The sequence below is a fragment of the Macaca mulatta genome, chromosome 13 (assembly GCF_049350105.2).
Source record: "Macaca mulatta isolate MMU2019108-1 chromosome 13, T2T-MMU8v2.0, whole genome shotgun sequence".
NCBI classification, from domain to species: Eukaryota; Metazoa; Chordata; class Mammalia; order Primates; family Cercopithecidae; genus Macaca; species Macaca mulatta.
In genome coordinates, this window is record NC_133418.1 from 95,830,952 (window position 1) to 95,850,132 (window position 19,181).

Sequence of the window (19,181 nt, forward strand, 5' to 3'; positions counted from 1 at the left end):
GTTGTAAGCTATGCTTACAGTGAATATTTTACTTTGGACTTTTGTTATATCCCCACTTTTTGGAGCCTGTCACACACTTCTGTTGTCAATTACCATACAATTCAATAATCAAAACTCCTGTAAAAAAAAAAAAACAACTAAATAATAGTAAGAATAATACAGTAACAATGATGATATCTTCCTAACACAAGAAGGCTTATTCATGATCAATTGTGGAATTCCACTTTCTTCTAAAGTGGTGGCATACCACCAGAATGGCCCTATAAAAGATGATTAAGGGAGTTCTACACATGGAAACAAAAGAACAAAACTTGCTACCACAGAAGCATACATAAGCACATAGACTATGTTCTCCATAAAGCAACTATACAGTTGAGACTAGGAGGCAACTAGCTAACATCACGACAACAGGAACAAAACTTCACATATCAATATTAACCCTGAGGAAGGTTAATAAAAGATGACTAACAGAGTTCTAAACATGGAAACAAAAAAATAATACTTGCTGTCACAAAAGCATACATAAGCACATAGTCTATAGACTCCATAAAAGCAACTACACAATCAAGACTACAAAGCAACTAGCTAACAACACAATAGGAGCCCAACTTCACATATCAATATTAACCCTGAACATAAACAGCCTAAACACAGCACTCAAAAGACATACAGTGGCAAACTGGGTTTAAAAAAAAAAAAAAAAAAAAAAACACCTATCCTTCTGCTGTCTTCAAGATACCCATTGCACATGTAATGACACCCATAGGCTCAAAGTAAAAGGCTGGAGAAAGATCTACCATGCAAGTGGAAAACAAAAAGGAGCAGAGGATCACTATTCTTACATCAGTTAAACATACTTTAAGCCAACAACAGTCAAGAGGGACAAAGTAGGGCATTACATAATGATAAAGGGTTCAATTCAACAAGAAGACTTAACTATCCTAAATATACATACACCCAACATTGGAGCACCCAAATTTATAAAACAATTATGACTAGACTTACAAAAAGATGAACATAGTCACACAGTAACAGTGGGTGACTTCAACACTTCACTGAAGGCATTAGATAAGGCAGAAAACTAACAAAGAAATTTTGGACTTAAATACAGCACTTGACCAATTAGACTTAATGGGCATCTAAAGAATACTCCACCCAACAATCACAGAATATAAATGCTATTCTCATTGGCACATGGAACATACTCAAAGATTGACCACGGTCATAAAGCAAGTCTCAACAAATTCAAAAAATCAAAATCACACGAAGAATCTCTTGGACCACAGTGGAATAAAAATAGAAATCAATACCAAGAAGAGCTCTCAAAATCACACAAATACATGCAAACTAGAAAACTTGCTCCAGAATGACTTTTGGAATGAATAATAATATGAATATTATTACAAAGAATAATAATATAATAAATTATATATTAAAATATGATTTAATATTGTTATATTAATAATATTAATAAAATTATATTATTAAATAATAAATAATAATGAAATTAAGGCAGAATTCAAAAAATTATTTGAAACAAATGAAAATAGAGACACAATATACCAAAACCTCTGGGATGTAGCAAAACCAGTGTTAAGAGGAAAGTACAAAATGTCTGAATCAAGAAGACAGGGAGATCTCAAATTAACAACCTAACATTGCACCTAAGGGAACTAGAAAAATAAGAACAAACTAAACCCAAAGCTAGTCAAAGAAATAACTAAAATTGGAGTACAACTAAATGAAACTGAAACCAAAAAAGGCATTCAAAGGATCAGCAAAATGAAAAGGCGGTTCTTTGAAACACTGAAGATTGATAGACTGCTAGCTAGGTTAACAAAGAAAAAGAAAGAGAAGATCCAAATAAGCACAACTGGCAATTATAAATATGACATTACAACAATCCCACAGAAATGCAAAAGATCCTCAGCAACTAATGTGAATACCTCTATTCATACAAACTAGAAAATCTAAAGGAAATCTAGAAAATCTAGGAATCTAAATTCCTAGAAACACACAACCTTCCAAGAACCAGGAAGAAAGTGAAACCCTGAACATACCAATAATGACTTACAAAATTGAATCAGTAATAAAAAACCTACCATCCAGAAAAAGCCCAAATGGATTCACAGCCAAATTCTACCAAACATATGAGGAGGAGCTGGTTAACAGTCCTACCAAAACGCTATGAAAAAACCAAGGAAGAGGGATTTCTCCCAAATTCATTCTATGAAAGCAGTAACATCTTGATACCAAAATCTGGCAAAGACACAACAAAAAAGAAAACTACAGACCAACATCCCTGGTAAACACAGACACAGAAATCCTCAAGTTACTAGCAAACCAAATTCAGCAGCATACCAAAAAGAGAATTCACCATGATCAATTCATGCAAGGAGGTTCAACATATGCAAGTCAATAAATGTGATTCACCACATAACAAAATTAAAAACTGTATGATCATCTCAACGGACACAGAAAAAGCCATCGATAAATTCCAACACCACTTCAAGACAAAAAACCTTCAACAAATTAGGCATCGAAGGAACATACCTCGAAATAATAAGAGCCATCTATGACAAACCCACAGCCAGCATCATACTGAATGGGCAAGTTGGAAACATTCCTCCTGAGAACAAGACAAGAATGTCCACTCTCACTACGCCTATTCAACACAGTACTGGAAGTCCTAACCAGAGTAATCAGGCAAGAGAAAGAAATAAAAGGCATTCAAATAGGAAAAGAGGAAGTCAAATTATCTCCCTTCATCAACAATATGGTTCTATATGTAGAAAATTCTAAAGGTTCTGCCAAAAAAAACTCCTAGACCTGATAAACAACTTTAGTAAAGTGTCAGGACACAAAATCAATATACGAAAATCAGTAGCATTTCTATACACCAATAACAGGCTGAGAACAAAATCAAGAACACAATTCCATTTACAATAGCCACAAAATAATAATAAAAATACCAAGGAATACATCCAACCAAGGGGATGGAAGAGCTCTACAATAACTATAAAACGTTGCTGAGAGAAATCACAGACAACACAAACAAATGGAAAAACACTACATGCTCACGGACTGGAAGAATCAGTATCACTAAAACGTCCACATTGCCCAGAGCAATTGACAGATTCAACACTCTTCCTATCAAATTTCCAACATCGGTTTTCACAGGATAAGAAAAAACTGTTCTAAAAAATTCACACGGAGCCAAAAAAGGAGCCCAAATAGCCAAAGCAATCCTAAGCAGAAAGAACAAAAGCCAGAGGTATCACATTACCTGACTTAAAATTATACAAGACTACAGTAATCAAAACAGCATGATATTGCTACAAAAAATAGACATATAGACCAATGAAATAGACTAGAGACCCCTGAAATAAAGCCATACACTTACAACCAACCAACTGCTCTTTGACAAAGGTAACAAAAATAAACACGAGGGAAAGGACACTCTACTCATAAATGGTGCTGGGAAAACTAGCTAACCATATGCATGAAACTGGGCCCCCACTACTCACTATATACAAAAATTAACTCAAGATGGATTTAAAAAACTTAAATATAAGAAATCAAACTACAAAAATCCTAGACAAAAATCTAGGAAATACTCTTCCAGGCATTGGCTTAGGCAAAGAATTTGCGACTAAGTCCTCAAAAGCAAAGGCAACAAAAATAAAAATTGTCAAACAGGACCTCATTAAACTAGAGCTTCTGCACAGCAAAAGAAACTATCAACAGAGTAAACAGACAACCTACAGAACAGGTAAAAATACAAACTATGCATCCAACAAAAGATTAATATCCAGAATCTATAAGGAATGTAAACAAATCAAAAAGAAGAAAAAATCCTATTAAAAAGTGGCAAAGAACATGAACAGACACTTCTCAAAAGAAGACATACAAGCAACCAACAAATATAAAAAATGCTCAACATCACTAATCATCAGAGAAATGCTAATCAACACCACAATGAGAGACTATCTCATACCAGTCAGAATGGCCATCATTAAAAAGTCACAAAATAACATGTTGGTGAGGTTATGGAGAAAAGGAACATTTATACACTATTAGTGGAAGTGTAAATTGGTTCAGCCCCTGTGGAAAGCAAACTGGAGATTTCTCAAAAAACTAAAAACAGAATTACCATTTGACCTAGATCCCACTACTGGGTACACACCCAAAGGAAAATAAATTATTTCAGCAAAAAGACACTGCACTCATAAGTTTTTCACAGCATGATTCATAACAGCAAAGACATGGAATCAACCTCGGTGCTCATCAATAGTGGACTGGATAAAGAAAATGTGGTACAAATACAGCATACTACATAGTCATTTAAAAAATGAAACCGTGCCCTTTGCAACAACAAGGATGCAACTGGAGGCCATTATCCTAAGAAAATTAATGCAGAAACAGAAAATCAAATAATGCGTGTTCTCACTTATTAGTGGGAGCTGAACACTGGATACACACAGACATAAAGATAGGAACAACAGACACTGGGACCCCTAAAGACGGGAGGGAGTGTGGGAGGGAAGGAGATGGGGAAGGGCTAGGGCAAGGGTTAAAAAACTACCAATTGGGTACTATGTTCACTGTTTGGGTAACAGCATCAACAGAAGCCCAAACCTCAGCACCAGGCAATATAACCTATTTCACAAACCTGTACATATACTCCCTGAATCTAATATTTAAAATAAAAATTAAAAATGAAGATGGTGGCTATCACACTATGGTCTGAGGGCTACTGCTGACCCACAAGTTTACCACTGTTTTTTAAGTATTTTCAAAATATGGCAACCTATTCATCTGTTTCTGGCCTAAATTGGTAATTTAGCTCAATAACATATCTCATGGCATCCTAACAAATTCAGAACATCGTCCCCACTAATGGGGCTTTGTCAACAGCTGTACCAACAAAAGCAAACGCATCCCCTTCACATTCCAGCTGGACTGAATGATCACCTCTAGGTTTCTTGCATGCTACTCTCTCTGCCTAAAATGCCTTCCTCACCTCCCTCCAGTACCTGGTTAATTCTTGCCTATGTAAGCACTTGATTTAGATGTCACCCCCTGTTGAAGCCTTGGTAAGATGACCCATGGCCCTCTGCCACCCCTGCCCCATCGTGCCGCACTGAATTCGCACACTACAGTAAAACTGATTGCTTCCTTGTCCCACCTCCCCTCTGCAATACATTCTTTTTGAGGGCAAGGGCTTTATCTACACTACTGTAGTATTCTCCCAGTGCCCAATAACCAATAGAGTCAGAAGGGAGGGAGGGAGGAAGGGAAGAAATTAAAAGTTGGGGGGTAATCAAGGCGGTTAAACAGAAAGAAAACTGGCAAAGAAGTAGGGAAAATGGGAAAAATAGGAAAGGGAAGGGAAGACAGGTGTTTTCAAATACTGCACTCTATCCGCCGTTCACACCCACCCCTTCAAGGGAAAGTATAACACGATTAAGAATACCTGCCACAGCGAGTTATTGTTATCAATATAAAGAAAGTGAAAACTGAGAGCCACTTTCTGGAGAAAAAAAAAAAAAAGGATCTGAAGACTATGAAATTCAATCCTGTGTAACTCTGTAAATTAGTGACACTTTACTATTAAAAAAATACACTTTTCCTTTAAATGTTTCATTTTCAAAGGCTTACTTCATCCTTAAATGGGTATTTAACTTTCTGAAATGAATTTTATTTCCAAAAAAATTTAGAATATGACTTAACAGAAAAATATAACTTTAATATATGTATTTGTACTTAACAGCTAACTTTCATAAATACATCAAACCCCTAAATGAAAGATACTTAAAGATTATGACACTTAAAGGAAGACTTTACTTTCCTGAATGGGACTTATCAATATAAAAGGAAAGTTATCATCATGCCTTAAATTTATTTACAATAAAGATCATCATCACTCTTTACATGTGGAACAAAGATATAAATTACTTGCTCATGTAAGAGTTCTTCTATTAATAACATTCAGAGCCAACACTTTACCAGAAAGTAGGATAAGACTTCTTAATTCTTTTAATATTTTTCACTTTTAATTTAACCTCTTACCCTAAATGCAGGATTTGCTCCCTGCTCCAAGAGGCACTTCACAGCACCTGCACACAAGTTGTATGCTGCAATATGCAAAGCTGTTCCAAAATTAAAATCGCTGCAAGTGGCATCCACATCTGCAATTAAACATCACAAGTATATTAACTAAAATTTTAAACTTAGCTATTATAATTTAAAAGAAGACAGGGTTTTGGGAGGAGGGACTTTTATCATTTATAAGACTTAAATCAACCCACTAGAAGCATGATTTCACAATAGAACAAAATGTTTATATTACAATCTAGTTAAACAGTTGATTATTTTCTTAGTACAATAAAATTCATTATAAGATGGAGTGATATTATCCTGGATTTTCAAACTAAAACACATTTTAAAACAATTAATGGCAATAATTCATATTTGTAAAAGTAATAGCTTATCACAATCTCCCATTAAGTCTGTGGCATATTTGCCATGACAACTACAGTGAGGTAGAGTAGTAGAATTTAGGTCAGGGGTCAGCAACCTATGACCCAAAGGCCAAATCCAGCCCATCTGTTTTTATAAAGTTTTATTAGAACACAGGCACATGCACTCATTTACATATCCTCTGTGGCTACTTCCATGCTACAACTATGGAACTGAGTAGTTTCATCAGAGACCATGTGGTCCAAAAAGTCTAAAATATTTGCTAGCTGGCCCTTTACAGAAACAAAACAGCCAATACCTGGTAGGTAAAACAAAGCAGAATTTTCAAAGCAGCTAAAGTCTAATTAAGCATAGAAATGCTTACCTATAAATTGATTCATAATACTCTACTGAGCAAATGAATTTGAATTTCATAATGAGAAAAGCAATCTTGCAACTCTAAGGACATTTTAATAACTTTTAATATAGCATCATATGTTATATTTAAATACAGGAAATCCTCCAGATTTGGGAATCCCATCTTGAATATTTTCCATAACAAGGGTTTAAATATAATACCTCTGGTTCTGCAAATCCTACCCTCAACTAAACGACACCACACCCACATATCCTTCTTACAACTGTAAATGACCCAGATATACTCAAGACACACTCTCTTGAATTATTAAAAACACAGAAGTGTCGACAGAGGCTTTCTTCCTAACATCATTCACAAAGTGAAAAGGTAGAATTTTAAAGAAAAAAATGGACAATTATGCAGATTGGAGGTTAGAAATGAACATTCTGGGAAATTTACTGAATCTCTAAAGCATGTTCCTACAATGGGGAAAATATTGTACACTTTCTTTAATTTAATGTTAATACTATTTGCTTGCTCTCGTATTTTTCTAAAAAATAAAGAAAAGAAAATTGGCCCCAAAGAGAACCAGAAAGAAGAATCAAAATACCAGGACTGTGACTTAGACATTCAGATCTTCAATTTCAGGATATCACCACCAAAACAGGGGGGAAAAAACGGAAATATTATCCCTTAAGTTGAATTATATAATTTCAGAACCAAATGCCATCTAAAATAAATAGTATTTATTATTCCAATGCCAATCTCTGAAGACCTTATTGTTCTATTTCTGGCTACCCAAGCAAGGCAAAAGAATCATAAAGCATGTAGAATCAATTATATAAAACATCCGTGTTATACTGGAGAACTTAGAGAGATATGAAAACCCAGAGAACACTCTTTCATTTTGTATCTCTGTACTAATCCTTTTGTAGAAAAGATAGTAATACTCAATAAAGAAATTTTAAACTATCTCAGAAATAAAACGGAGTAGAAAGGCATATGAAACAAGATGGATTAGAAGTTAAAAAAATCCTTGAATTATAATTTTTATGCCACCACTAAAGTGTTCAGTTAATAATATCTAAAAGTGATCTTATAATACTTGCCTTTTGGTTTCGATGTTTTCAAAATCACTCTTATAAGTTCTGGGACATCAAAATAAGCAGCATAATGCAAAGCATTCATGTTTGTCCAGCGACTCCGCAAACTAATGTCTGCTCCCAGGTCAATAAGCTGAGTTGCAAATTTTACAGCTGTTTCCACATCACCTAAAGAAGATTTTCCAAATTACTTTCCTTTAGTACAAATTTTAAGTTCCAATGGATGGCTACCAATTGCCTCATTTAAAAAGCCAAAGCAAACAGTGCACTGTATAAACACACCTCGAAAATTTCACTTGCAAGAATTTATCCTAAGAAAATAATTATACACAGGGATGCGATAAATGGGATACCATGGCTGTAAAGATGCTCATCTCTGCACTGTTATTAATTCTAAAAAATCCAAAAGTAATAAGAAATTGGTAGAGACACACATAGAATGCTATGAAGCCATCAACAACAACATAGCAGATCAGTGCTACTCCAAACATGTTTTGTGGACCACTGGCAGTCCCAAATTGCAATCTGTGTGTACTTTTTATAGCTTTTCCCTGTTTAATATGTCTTCTCATTATGTTAAATAAAATGTAGTCTTATGCCTTTTATTCTTTCTTCTTTTTTAAAGACAGGGTCTTGCTCTGTCACCCAGATTGGAGTGTAGTGATGCAATCACAGCTCACGCCAACCCTAAACTACTGGGCTTACACGATCCTCCTGCCTCAGCCTCGCAAGTAGCTGAAACTCTAGGCAGGCACCACCACAGTTGGCTAATTATTTAATTTTTTGTAGAGACAAGGTCTCACTATGTTGCCCAGGCTGGTCTCAAACTCCTGGCCTCAAGCAATCCTCCTGCCGTGGCCTCCCAAAGTGTTGGGATTACAGGTGTAAATCATCATGCCTGGCCAGTTTCATGCCTTTTGAAAAATATTTGGGCTTATATTTTATGGTTTTATTTTATTTTGTATTATAAATTCATTTTTATTTTATTTCGTGAAAGTATCAGTCCATGATGGGTTGTGAGGGGAAAAAGGGAGTCCGTCACCACCAGAAGTTTCAGCACCACTGCATCAGACTATTGAAACAAGGAGAGACAATCACAGTATATAGTTAGGTAAGAGATGCAGGTTTATAAAATGACAAAGCACAAGAGAGTAACAATTTTGGAAAATATGCACATATGTTACATATGTAGGAACAGACCTTAGGTCTCCAGACTGGGGTCTTGAGATTAGGAATCAGTATGTAAAGACTGGCCTTGGACTGTCAAACCTTGTTACAAACCCTCAGAAAGATTTTAGGGTGTTAGCAGTTACTCTCATCTAATACACAATCAGGCATGAGGCCTGATCCAGAAAAGCTCGGAGGTATCAGGAGGGTATAAAGACCTCCTTGAGAAAAGGGAATATGGTTTTTGGAAGGACCTAACTGAATCCTCAACTCTTCAGGCAATATTATCATCAGCAGCTGGGTGCCTTCCCATGGACAATATATGGGCATAAATATAGATTATCTAAGCACAAATGCAGATGATATAAGCAATTGATAGATTTACCACACACTTACCAATACCATGAGCTCCAGATTTGCAGGTATAATGTAAAAGAGTCATATCTGTCAGTCCGTCTCTATCATTCACATTGCAACCTCTCTTAAGAATCTGAAGCAGTCAAGGAAAATATGGTTACAACCTAACTACTGAGGTACCTATTGCTTTCAAACCAATGCTGAGGAACCAAGTTAGTCTATCAAATCTGAACTACTTCTCAGTAAAGTGTATAGACAGTATCGGCATCTCTAAAGGGTAAATTTTTAATCTGCACTCAACAACAAGAATGAAAACTGAACTTGTCAGCAGGCTGAAGGAAATTCTTGAAGATTATTCCAAGGGTAATCTGGCACTCCAAATATGTTCCTCTTAAAAATGAGCAAAATTTTATTTCTACGGGTGTAATGATACCCGTAGAAAAGATAGTAATACTCAATAAAGAAATTTTAAACTATCTCAGAAATAAAACGGAGTAGAAAGGCATATGAAACAAGATGGATTAGAAGTTAAAAAAAATCCTTGAATTATAATTTTTATGCCACCACTAAAGTGTTCAGTTAATAATATCTAAAAAAAAAGTATAAGCACTCTTCCTACAACACAGCAACATACTGGTCAAGGAACCCTCCCTCAAAAAATCTAATATTCTTAAAGACTACATTCAAGCCTGTATCTTTACCAAAACACCCAAAAGTGTAAACAGAACATCATGGTAATTAAATCCCTTCATGAAATGCATAAAAGTTTACAAAATTAATTTTTACAAAGAAGGAAATAAGAAAAATGCCCCTCCCTGCACCCACCAAGAGTCTATAAATGTCAGAAGGACAGAGCATGAAGAAATAATCAGAAGAATATATAGTATTAACTCACTGCCCCATGAAAATCCTGGAAATACAAATAAATATCAGAACATTTAAAGGGTTTCTCCTTCATTATCATCTTCCTTTCAGATGGGGAAAAAATCTATACCATTAACAATCCTAACAATACAAAACTTAAACTGTAAGAATTCCTTACCTCATTTCCAATAATGTCAATGTTTTGTTGGACCTGAGGAACCCATTGTCTTAAAATGGCAAATAATTCTGAAACTGAAGTTTTGGGATCAAAAAGAATTTCCTGGCATGATGCATCATTAGGATCAAAGAAAGAAAATTCTGAAATTAAAAAAAAAGATGTGAATTAAATTTAATAAAAGTTTCAATATATTGAAAATAATAAACAATAAAACCAAGGTTCAAATGATACAAATATTTTAGATGCAAAAAAAAAGCAGAAGTATCTAAAGAAGGAAAATATTACGAACATTTGCTGAGCACTTACTAAACACTTTAAAAATCCTCACCAACACCTTACCTGGCAGGTATTATTCTCATTTTGCACATGAGGAAAGCAAAGCTCAGACTAAATAATACCAGCTCAACGTTGCACAGCTAGTAAGTGGCAAATCTGGGGTAGAAAACCAGGTCTGTCTCCAAAGTCTATCTTCTTTCCTCTATTATTCTACTTGCTGAGGTAACTTGCCATTAAGCTCAGATTGTAACAGCATGCATAAGTAGTGGGACTCATGGGGTTTGTTTTTGCTTTCTTCTTTGCATTTATATATTTTCCAAAATTATACTATGTACACATGGTTCTTACTTTTAGAGTGAGGATAACTAAAAGATGAAAGGCAACAAACTAAAGACACGTATAGAAGCAGAGCAGCAGTCCATCAGAAGAGAATCAGAAAGACTAAAACTGAAACAACATTCATAATCTTAGACAACAAAACGGTCCTGTTAGGCAAAAATCAAAATAGAAGCCAAGACAAACCTTGGCCTCTGAGCCAATGTCCCACATCCAGCTCAGGAAAACCTCTAAGGACCTATTCTCCAAAACACCTACTTAAACTGCACATGAAGCTTGGTCAGCAAGACTCAGCACGTTGTAGCAAATCAGCAACGACCAAACTAACCCACTCATTCTAACCAGTGAGAATTAAGCTATATGAATTTCCTCTTCTAGGCTTTATAAACCTTACTATGACCTTCATGAGACAAGCCTCTTACCTTGGTTTGGAAAGTCTCCCTGTTTGCAGTTTTTTTACTCACTTAATATTTATATTAAGAAAAGCACCCTGGATTTTCTTGACAGTTTTTGGTGTCCGAAGCAGGATCAGAAGAAGACCCCTGCAAAGCCCCAAAGCCAGTGAGTAACTAGGTGCTGGTACCCACGGCCGTGGCACTGGCTGCTCTCTCACCCGGCCATGGAGTTCTAGAGTAAGTCTCTTTTGAATCTGAGCTCTCCTCCTTCTGTGTAGAACTCTCCAATTATGCTGAGCAACCTTTGCTGAAACTTCTCAGGAAGTCACCCTATTCTGCTCAAAAGGGGGAGGGGTGAAACGCGTGATTCCTGTGTTCCAGAGCAGCTGCTGACAAAAGAATCCTTAATAGTTAAGACTTTTCAGAGAATCTAATGCAAACATGGGGTCCAGAAACAACTGTGGATCAGAATCTTGTGCCTTTTCGGAAAAATGGGTGAACTTTACAAAGAATAATTTGCAATTTCAGTGACCACTTCGGAGAACGTTTAATTTTAGATAAGATAGTCAGTCTGCCTTTGGGAGTGCCCTTGAAGAAAGAGTATCCTGAGCCTTTCAGAGACAATGGAATGCATTCTTGGATTTGTATGCAGAAGCTTCTGGACACAAAATGACTCAAAAATAGCTTCTCTAAAAGCATCCCTACAGCATTCAAATTAAAAAAAAAAAAGCTTCACTAAAAAGCTGTAGCCATCTGAGCAGGTAACCTTGACTTGTTCCATCTCTCAGAGGTACAATTTGGATCTAGCTTCTTTCATAAACTAATAAGCTTTGTATTATTTTAACTGACACATGGCTAAAATTTGGAAATGAAAGCTATAAGATCTGTGTCTGTCTGTACACACAAACATACAGACACAGAGATCTTATAGCTATGTATGTTCAATAGACATAAGTAAAAACAAGTATTTATATAAATTAAGTATTCCTGAAAACTCTCAGAAAAATAGGAACTAATTCAAATGCTTTTTAAGTTCATGTGACTCGGGTGATTTTCAATAAACAAAAACACTGTTGGTTTAGTTTAAAAAACCAATATGCCTTCAGAGTTGTCAGCATTAGACATAAGGCAAATGTACAACTTTGATTCTATGTAGGTTTACTAGTCGAATAAGCTCATGTTCAAGACTAGAGAATTACAAATAAGCTTCTGCTATCCCCATGTTACAAAATTTCTCGGCAAGAAAAACAAGATGATGCTTAGCGATTTAATGTCTCATGACATTTTCTTAAGTAATCCAAGCATAATTGTTCAAAACAAGTGAATTAAATCAATGTAAGTCCACATAAGATAAATACTGAAACATTAATTGCTGAACATAATGTTACCTACTTTTGGACAGAGAAACTAAAGATACCTGGGTGTGTTAGTAAACATGTCCTGTGCTACACTGAAAAATTTAAGGAAACATGTGCTTCCAGAAATTATGGTATATTCATAGATTTCTAAACCTACAGAATGCCAGCATGACAGTCAAGAAAAGATATGAGGTATGAAGATATGTTTTTTGAAAAAGAAAATAAAGGAAAAAAACAAAATGGCTAGAAGAAGTTGGAAAGAGGGAGAAGGAGAATCTTGTGTGATTAAGCTGGCTAAAATTGAATGAATCTATTATCATTCAAATCAAAATAAGGCATAACTAGCATTTGAGCTCCTGTCAAAAATGACTAAACTTTCTTGGAGTATGGGCCTGCTTTTGATGGGAGACTGTGAAAGGTTTTTCTTTAACTTTTGAATGGTCTGCCTAGAAAACAAAGATTCTGTGTTTTGTCAAGATAATTGCTTCATGTTGTCTTTCAGTTTCTCTCTCAAAAAGTCAAGGGGTTTTGGTATTTTTGTTTTTTTTTTTTTAAACAACTACATGGCTTTCTGTATTTGCCTCTGAAATCTTTGTCACTTTGGTTAAATGGATAACTAAATACCTGTAATCTATTTAATCAAGTGTTTTGAATCTTTTGGGTTATTTTTTATAAACTTTCCAAAATTCAAATTCTGAATGAAGTCTTTTCTGACCTTAGACTAATTCTGGGATTTTTCAGAGGCCCCTAGAAAATCTTGTTCTATTTCCTTATTAAAACACACACACACACACACACACACACACACACACACACACACACACAGACATTAAAGTAATTAAGCATCTTTGCATGGGAAGCCTTGTCAAATAAATGTGAAACTAGGCTTGATATATTACATTGCATGAGAAGCATTGTCAAAGGTGATGCTTAACATTCCTTATGTTATTTTTGTATGACTATATTATTAATGTAAGTGTTCTAGAAATTGTATGAACTTCCTAGAAATTGGATATGTTCTGGTGTAATTTTATCAGTCATAATTCCAGTTATTATCTTCAAATGTTATAAAACAAATAACAAATTTCCTTGTCAACTGCATTAAAATGAACTCTCATCAAATCTGTAACTATGGACATTTTAAATCTTTTGCCATCTACAGACAGTGATTTTTTACTCTGATATTTTCCTGAAAGCTTTTGTAAGCATCAGTGATACAAAATTGCAGGAAGATTTACAGAAAAAACTCTGACAAGTGTAGGTTTCTGATAACTTTAAGATCACAGCATTGGACTGGGTAAGAATTTCCAGAACTGTAATAGAAAACCAAACCAATGGATTCATGAGGCTGCTAACCCAAAATCAAGCAGGACAAGAATTACAGGGAACTGAATGAACTGATGAGGGTGATAATTTTTATGTCTTTGAAATATTGCGGGTTCTTTAATGTTTGTTTTCTAGATTTAAAGAACGCCTTTTCTCTTTTCCCTTAAGACCTACAACTTACAGCAATTTGGTGAAGAATACTTTTTGTAAAAAAAAAAAAAAAAAGAAAATGTAAACATTTTCTTTTCTCCCTACCCCAACCCCTCCAAAATTCAGACACTCTTATTGAGTATTTTTTCATGGCAATATAAGCATTTACGTAAGTTCAATAAAAGTTTGTTTTCCCTCTAACAGGACACAATTGGGCAAGGCCTCTGCTTGGTTTCTTAGACTGAAAAGGCTTTTTAAAGTCTCATTTCAGATTCCTTATTACCAGTTTTAAAGAATTTGGATTGACTTTACAGAACCAATAAAGCCCCTAAGATATTACCAAACCTCTGACTGGAGTGGCATACTTCAGAATGTGCACATATTCACTATTCTTGCTGCACTTATGTATATAATCAGGCCAGCTTAATGAGACAAAACTTATTTGCAAACAAATTAGCCTGTGATTATCTTTGGTAGAAATGGGGAACTGTAGAGAGAAAAATTGTGTTTCCGTAGAAAACTCAGAGTACACCCATTATCAGATTCTAGTCCTGTTTATTGTCTTTGGGGCATTGTCATCCGCCTACAAACTGGACTGGATCCTCAATTCCTCCAGTTTCCTCCAATATCTGGTTACAACTCTCCAAACTAATATTTCCAATTAAAACTGTCCTTTTCCCCAACCCCTACTGGATGATTTGATGTAAACTTTAGACAAATCACCACCATGGCTCACGTAAGGAACTTTTGTGTCTGTTTCTGTGGGGGTCGCCCAGAGAATTCACCAAAACATCTGATGACATCAACCAAGACATTCAAACTGCAAACCAGGGAAGTCTATCAGCAGAAACTGCCATCCTCATTTCACACCTCAAGATGCTCCAAGAGCAAATCTGGAAATCTTCTTAACGTGCTGCCCTCCAGATGGCTCATTTAAATAACAATAAGTTAGATTTATTAAGTGTCTTGTAGATACTAGGGACTGTTCTATGAACTTTGTGTATATTAATTTATTTAATCCTCATAACTACCACATGAAGTAGGCACTATTGTTATTCCCATTTTAAAGAAGAAACAAAGGGAGAAAATAAACAATTTGCCCAAAATCACACAACTGGAAAGTGACTGAGTCAGGATTAATGCCAGAATGAGACCATAACCTCTAAGCTACAATGCAAAATATTAACATATCTAACTACATTTGAATTTTCAACTTCCATGCAGGAAAATAAAGTATTTCTTATCTTGTTGCAAGCTTTTGAGATTAAAAAAAAAAAAAGTTTTATGTTTCTATTTTTTGGGGGGATGGAGTCCACTCTTTCGCCCAGGCTGGAGTGCAGTGGCCGATCTCAGTGATCTCAGCTCACTGCAACCTCTGCCTCCCTGGTTCAAGTGATTCTCCTGCCTCAGCCTCCCAAGTAGCTGGGACCACAGGCGCCCGCCACCACACATGGCTAATTTTTATATTTTTAGTAGAGATGGGGTTTCACCATGTTAGGCTGGTCTTGAACTCCTAACCTCAGGTGATCCACCCGCCTCGGCCTCCCAAAGTGGGGGGATTACAGGTGTGAGCCACCATGCCCGGCCTAAAAAATAGCTTTAATCAAAAGAAAGTGGGGTGGGGGGAGAAAATGGAGGTGATGTCTGCTTTAAGTCAAGATGGAATAATGAGGGCCAAATTTGCCCTTCCAACTGAAACAACCAAAACACCAGAGGAAGGGAACAATGGTTTTCAAGACACTGGACATTAGACAGTGAAAGACAGTGGTCCCTGAGGAATGGAATACAAACGAGAAAAGTCCTACACATGCCCCAGCTAACTGCCTTGAGGGAGTCTCCAGGAGCACAGTTCAGGGGTGGGGCGGGGGGGACCAAGAAAAAGCCCAGCAAACTCCCTGAGTTGAGGAGACAGAGCTGAGAGTCTGGGGAACTTGAGGTGGCCAGAGGTCACAGGGCAGAATACAGCAGAGACGGATGCACGCACTGCAAGAGAACCCCGGAGACCTGCAGAGGGTCCTCCTCAACTATTCATCATATGCTTGTGAGGAAATACTTGAGGTAAGGGAAAGAACCATCCATGACTACAGGGATTAGTACCTATTCTCACCAGGAAGACTGAAAAAGAATCCTCATAATTCACACAGCATTGAGTAGAACAGCAGTCCCCAACCTTTCTGGCGCCAGGGGCCAGGGCAGGGGGACCAGTACCAGTCTGTAGCCAGGGGGTTGGAGACCCCTGGAGTAGAATTTTCAACAGTAGGGAATAATTAGCTCCAGACCAAGAATGGCTCCAGACCCACCTAACAAATCAGAAAAGCAGGACCTCAAAGGGTCCAACTATTTCCAAGTAACTAAACTGTATCCTGGAACGAAGTGCAAGAATACTTACATGAGTACAAAAATATCCAGCATCCAACAAAGTAAAATTCACAATGTCTGGCATCCAATTAAAGATTATCAGGCATGCAAAGAAACAGGAAAACATGACCCATCATCAGGGGAATAATGAAACAGACCTAGAGTTGATACAGATATTATAATTCATAGAGAAGGACATTAAAACAGTCATTATAACTCTATTCCAAATGTCCAAAGGTGGAGAAGAGACCTGGGCATAAAAAAAAGCCAAAGTAAACTTTAGAGATGAAAACTTCATCTGAAATGAAAACTGCACTGGATAAAATCAGCAGCTAATTAGACACTGCAGAAGGAAAGATTAATGAACTTGAAGATATAGTAATAGAAACTAACCAAAATAAAGAGAAAAAAAGTTTAAATATTAAAAAAATCAGTGAGTTGTGGGACTTCAAGCAGTCTATAACAAACATGCAATTACAGTATCTGAAAAGGGAGAGAAGCAGAAAAAAATTTTTTTTAATGATTTCCCAAACTTAATGGAAACTGAAACCCACAGATACAAGCAGTTCAACCAACCCCAAGAACAAGAACACACAGAAAATAATATACCTAATCGCATAATAGTAAAATTGCTCAAAATAAAGAAACTCTTTAAAGCAGCCAAAAAAAAAGACATGTTACATCTAGAGAAACAAAAATGACAGCAGAAACAATGCAAATGGGAAGACAGCAGAGCAAGATTTTTCAAGTACTGAAAGAAAACTACCAACCTATAATTCTAAACCCAGCAAACATATTTTCCAAAAAAAGAAGGTAAATAAGATGTTTTCAGACATAAAACAGCTGAAAGAATTCATTACTGGCAGACCAGCACCGTAAGAAACATTAAAGGAAGTGCCTCAGGCAGAAGGAAATGGTACCAGATGGAAATCTGGACCTACACAAAGGAATGAAGAGCACTAGAAACAGTAACTACATGGGTAAATGAGACTTTTTATATTATTTAAATTTAACAGATAATTCAATTTTTAAGCAAAATATAAGGTATTGTGATATTTATAATGTATATAATGTGTGTTCTGCATAAACTGATTGTGAAGGCATTTCAAGGCAAAAGATTCCAAAAACAGTTGTGCAAGAACAGTACATAGTTTTACAGGGTAATCACCTTGAGAGTCAACACCGTGTCACATGTCTCAACTCTGATTTCTGTGGACTGGTTTCTTTTTGTTTCTTGGTTTTACGCTCATTAGTTGTTATCACATAAAAATTCCTTATGGGGGCCTACATGACCCCACATGACCAGGCCGGTGCCTTACTCTCCAATTCCGTCTCCTTCCACTCTGCCATTAATCACTTTGCTTCTCAGCCACAGAGGCCTTCCATTAATTCTTAGGATACACCAAGATCTTCCCCCAACACTGTGCCTTTACTTTTCTGTTTTTTTTCCTGGAACACTTCTTTCCAGGCTCTTCTCACAGCCAGCCTCTTCTGATTCTCCGAATGACCACCCCATCTAAAGCAGCTGCCTTGGCCCCATTGTTCTCTATCACAGCACCCTGTTTCTTCCACAGAATTCATTATGACCTATTTGTGCTTTGTCTATTCATTTGTTTGTTTACTGTTGTTCCCTACTAGAAGACCTGTCTTGGTCACTGATACTTCCAGCATCCAGGACAGTCCCTAGCACACAAGAGGCCTTCAATAAATACTTGCTCAATAAATGCAATTATGTATGCTGCTTTTCAAGAGGACGCTGACCACAGTGTACCAACAAAGCAACTACGAAGAAAAGGGTCTAGAAATCCTGACAATGAGAAACTGGTGAAAGAACCAGAAATGTGTAGCCTAAGGAGGTTCAGACTAACTTAAAATGTTCAAACTATTTGCAAATACTTAAAGGCTATCCTATAAAAGAATTTGTGCCATGTATCAAACTAGAATTGGCCAAAATTTCAGGGAGATCAATTCTGAGTCAATATACAAACACAGTTTTATTACAACTAAAGCTTTTTAACAATAAAATTGACTATTTTGTTAGTTTCCCACTATTAAAGACACGCAAGAGGTTAAATGGTTATCTGACAGAGATCCTGAAAATACAATTTCTACACAGGAAGGTGAGTAGGGAAAGGTTCATAAGAGTCTATGAACCTGTAATTCTAAGATTACAATGCTTTTTTTTTTTTTTTTGGAGACAAAGTCTCACTCTGTGGCCCAGGCTGGAGTGCAGTGGTGCGATCTCAGCACACTGCAAACTCTGCCTCCTGGTTCAAGTGATTCTCCTGCCTCAGCCTCCTGAGTAGCTGACATTATAGGTGCACATCATCATGCCTGGCTAAGTTTTGTATTTTTAGTAGAGATGGGGTTTCAATGTTTAATTTCAGTTACACAAAGGGTCAATATCCATTATCACCTTTCATTCAATGTATTTATTCAACAATCATTGAGCAACTAATAACAAATGACTATATTAGCCTTTTTGAGATAAAC

At 36.2% G+C, this 19,181-nt stretch overlaps 1 protein-coding gene across 4 annotated transcripts in view; it reads right to left on the reverse strand.

Annotated features, from left to right (window-relative positions):
- Positions 1–19,181, reverse strand: part of CLIP4 (CAP-Gly domain containing linker protein family member 4) — a 68,829-nt gene that overhangs the window by 41,187 nt on the left and 8,461 nt on the right. For all 4 annotated transcript variants that reach the window (XM_028831811.2, XM_077959803.1, XM_028831812.2 and 1 more), the window contains exons 3-6: positions 10,490–10,629; positions 9,487–9,580; positions 7,930–8,091; positions 6,073–6,191 (exon numbers count right to left, since the gene is read on the reverse strand). In XM_028831811.2, coding sequence (XP_028687644.2) covers positions 6,073–6,191; positions 7,930–8,091; positions 9,487–9,580; positions 10,490–10,629 — 515 coding nt within the window. The remainder of the gene's footprint in view (positions 1–6,072; positions 6,192–7,929; positions 8,092–9,486; positions 9,581–10,489; positions 10,630–19,181) is intronic.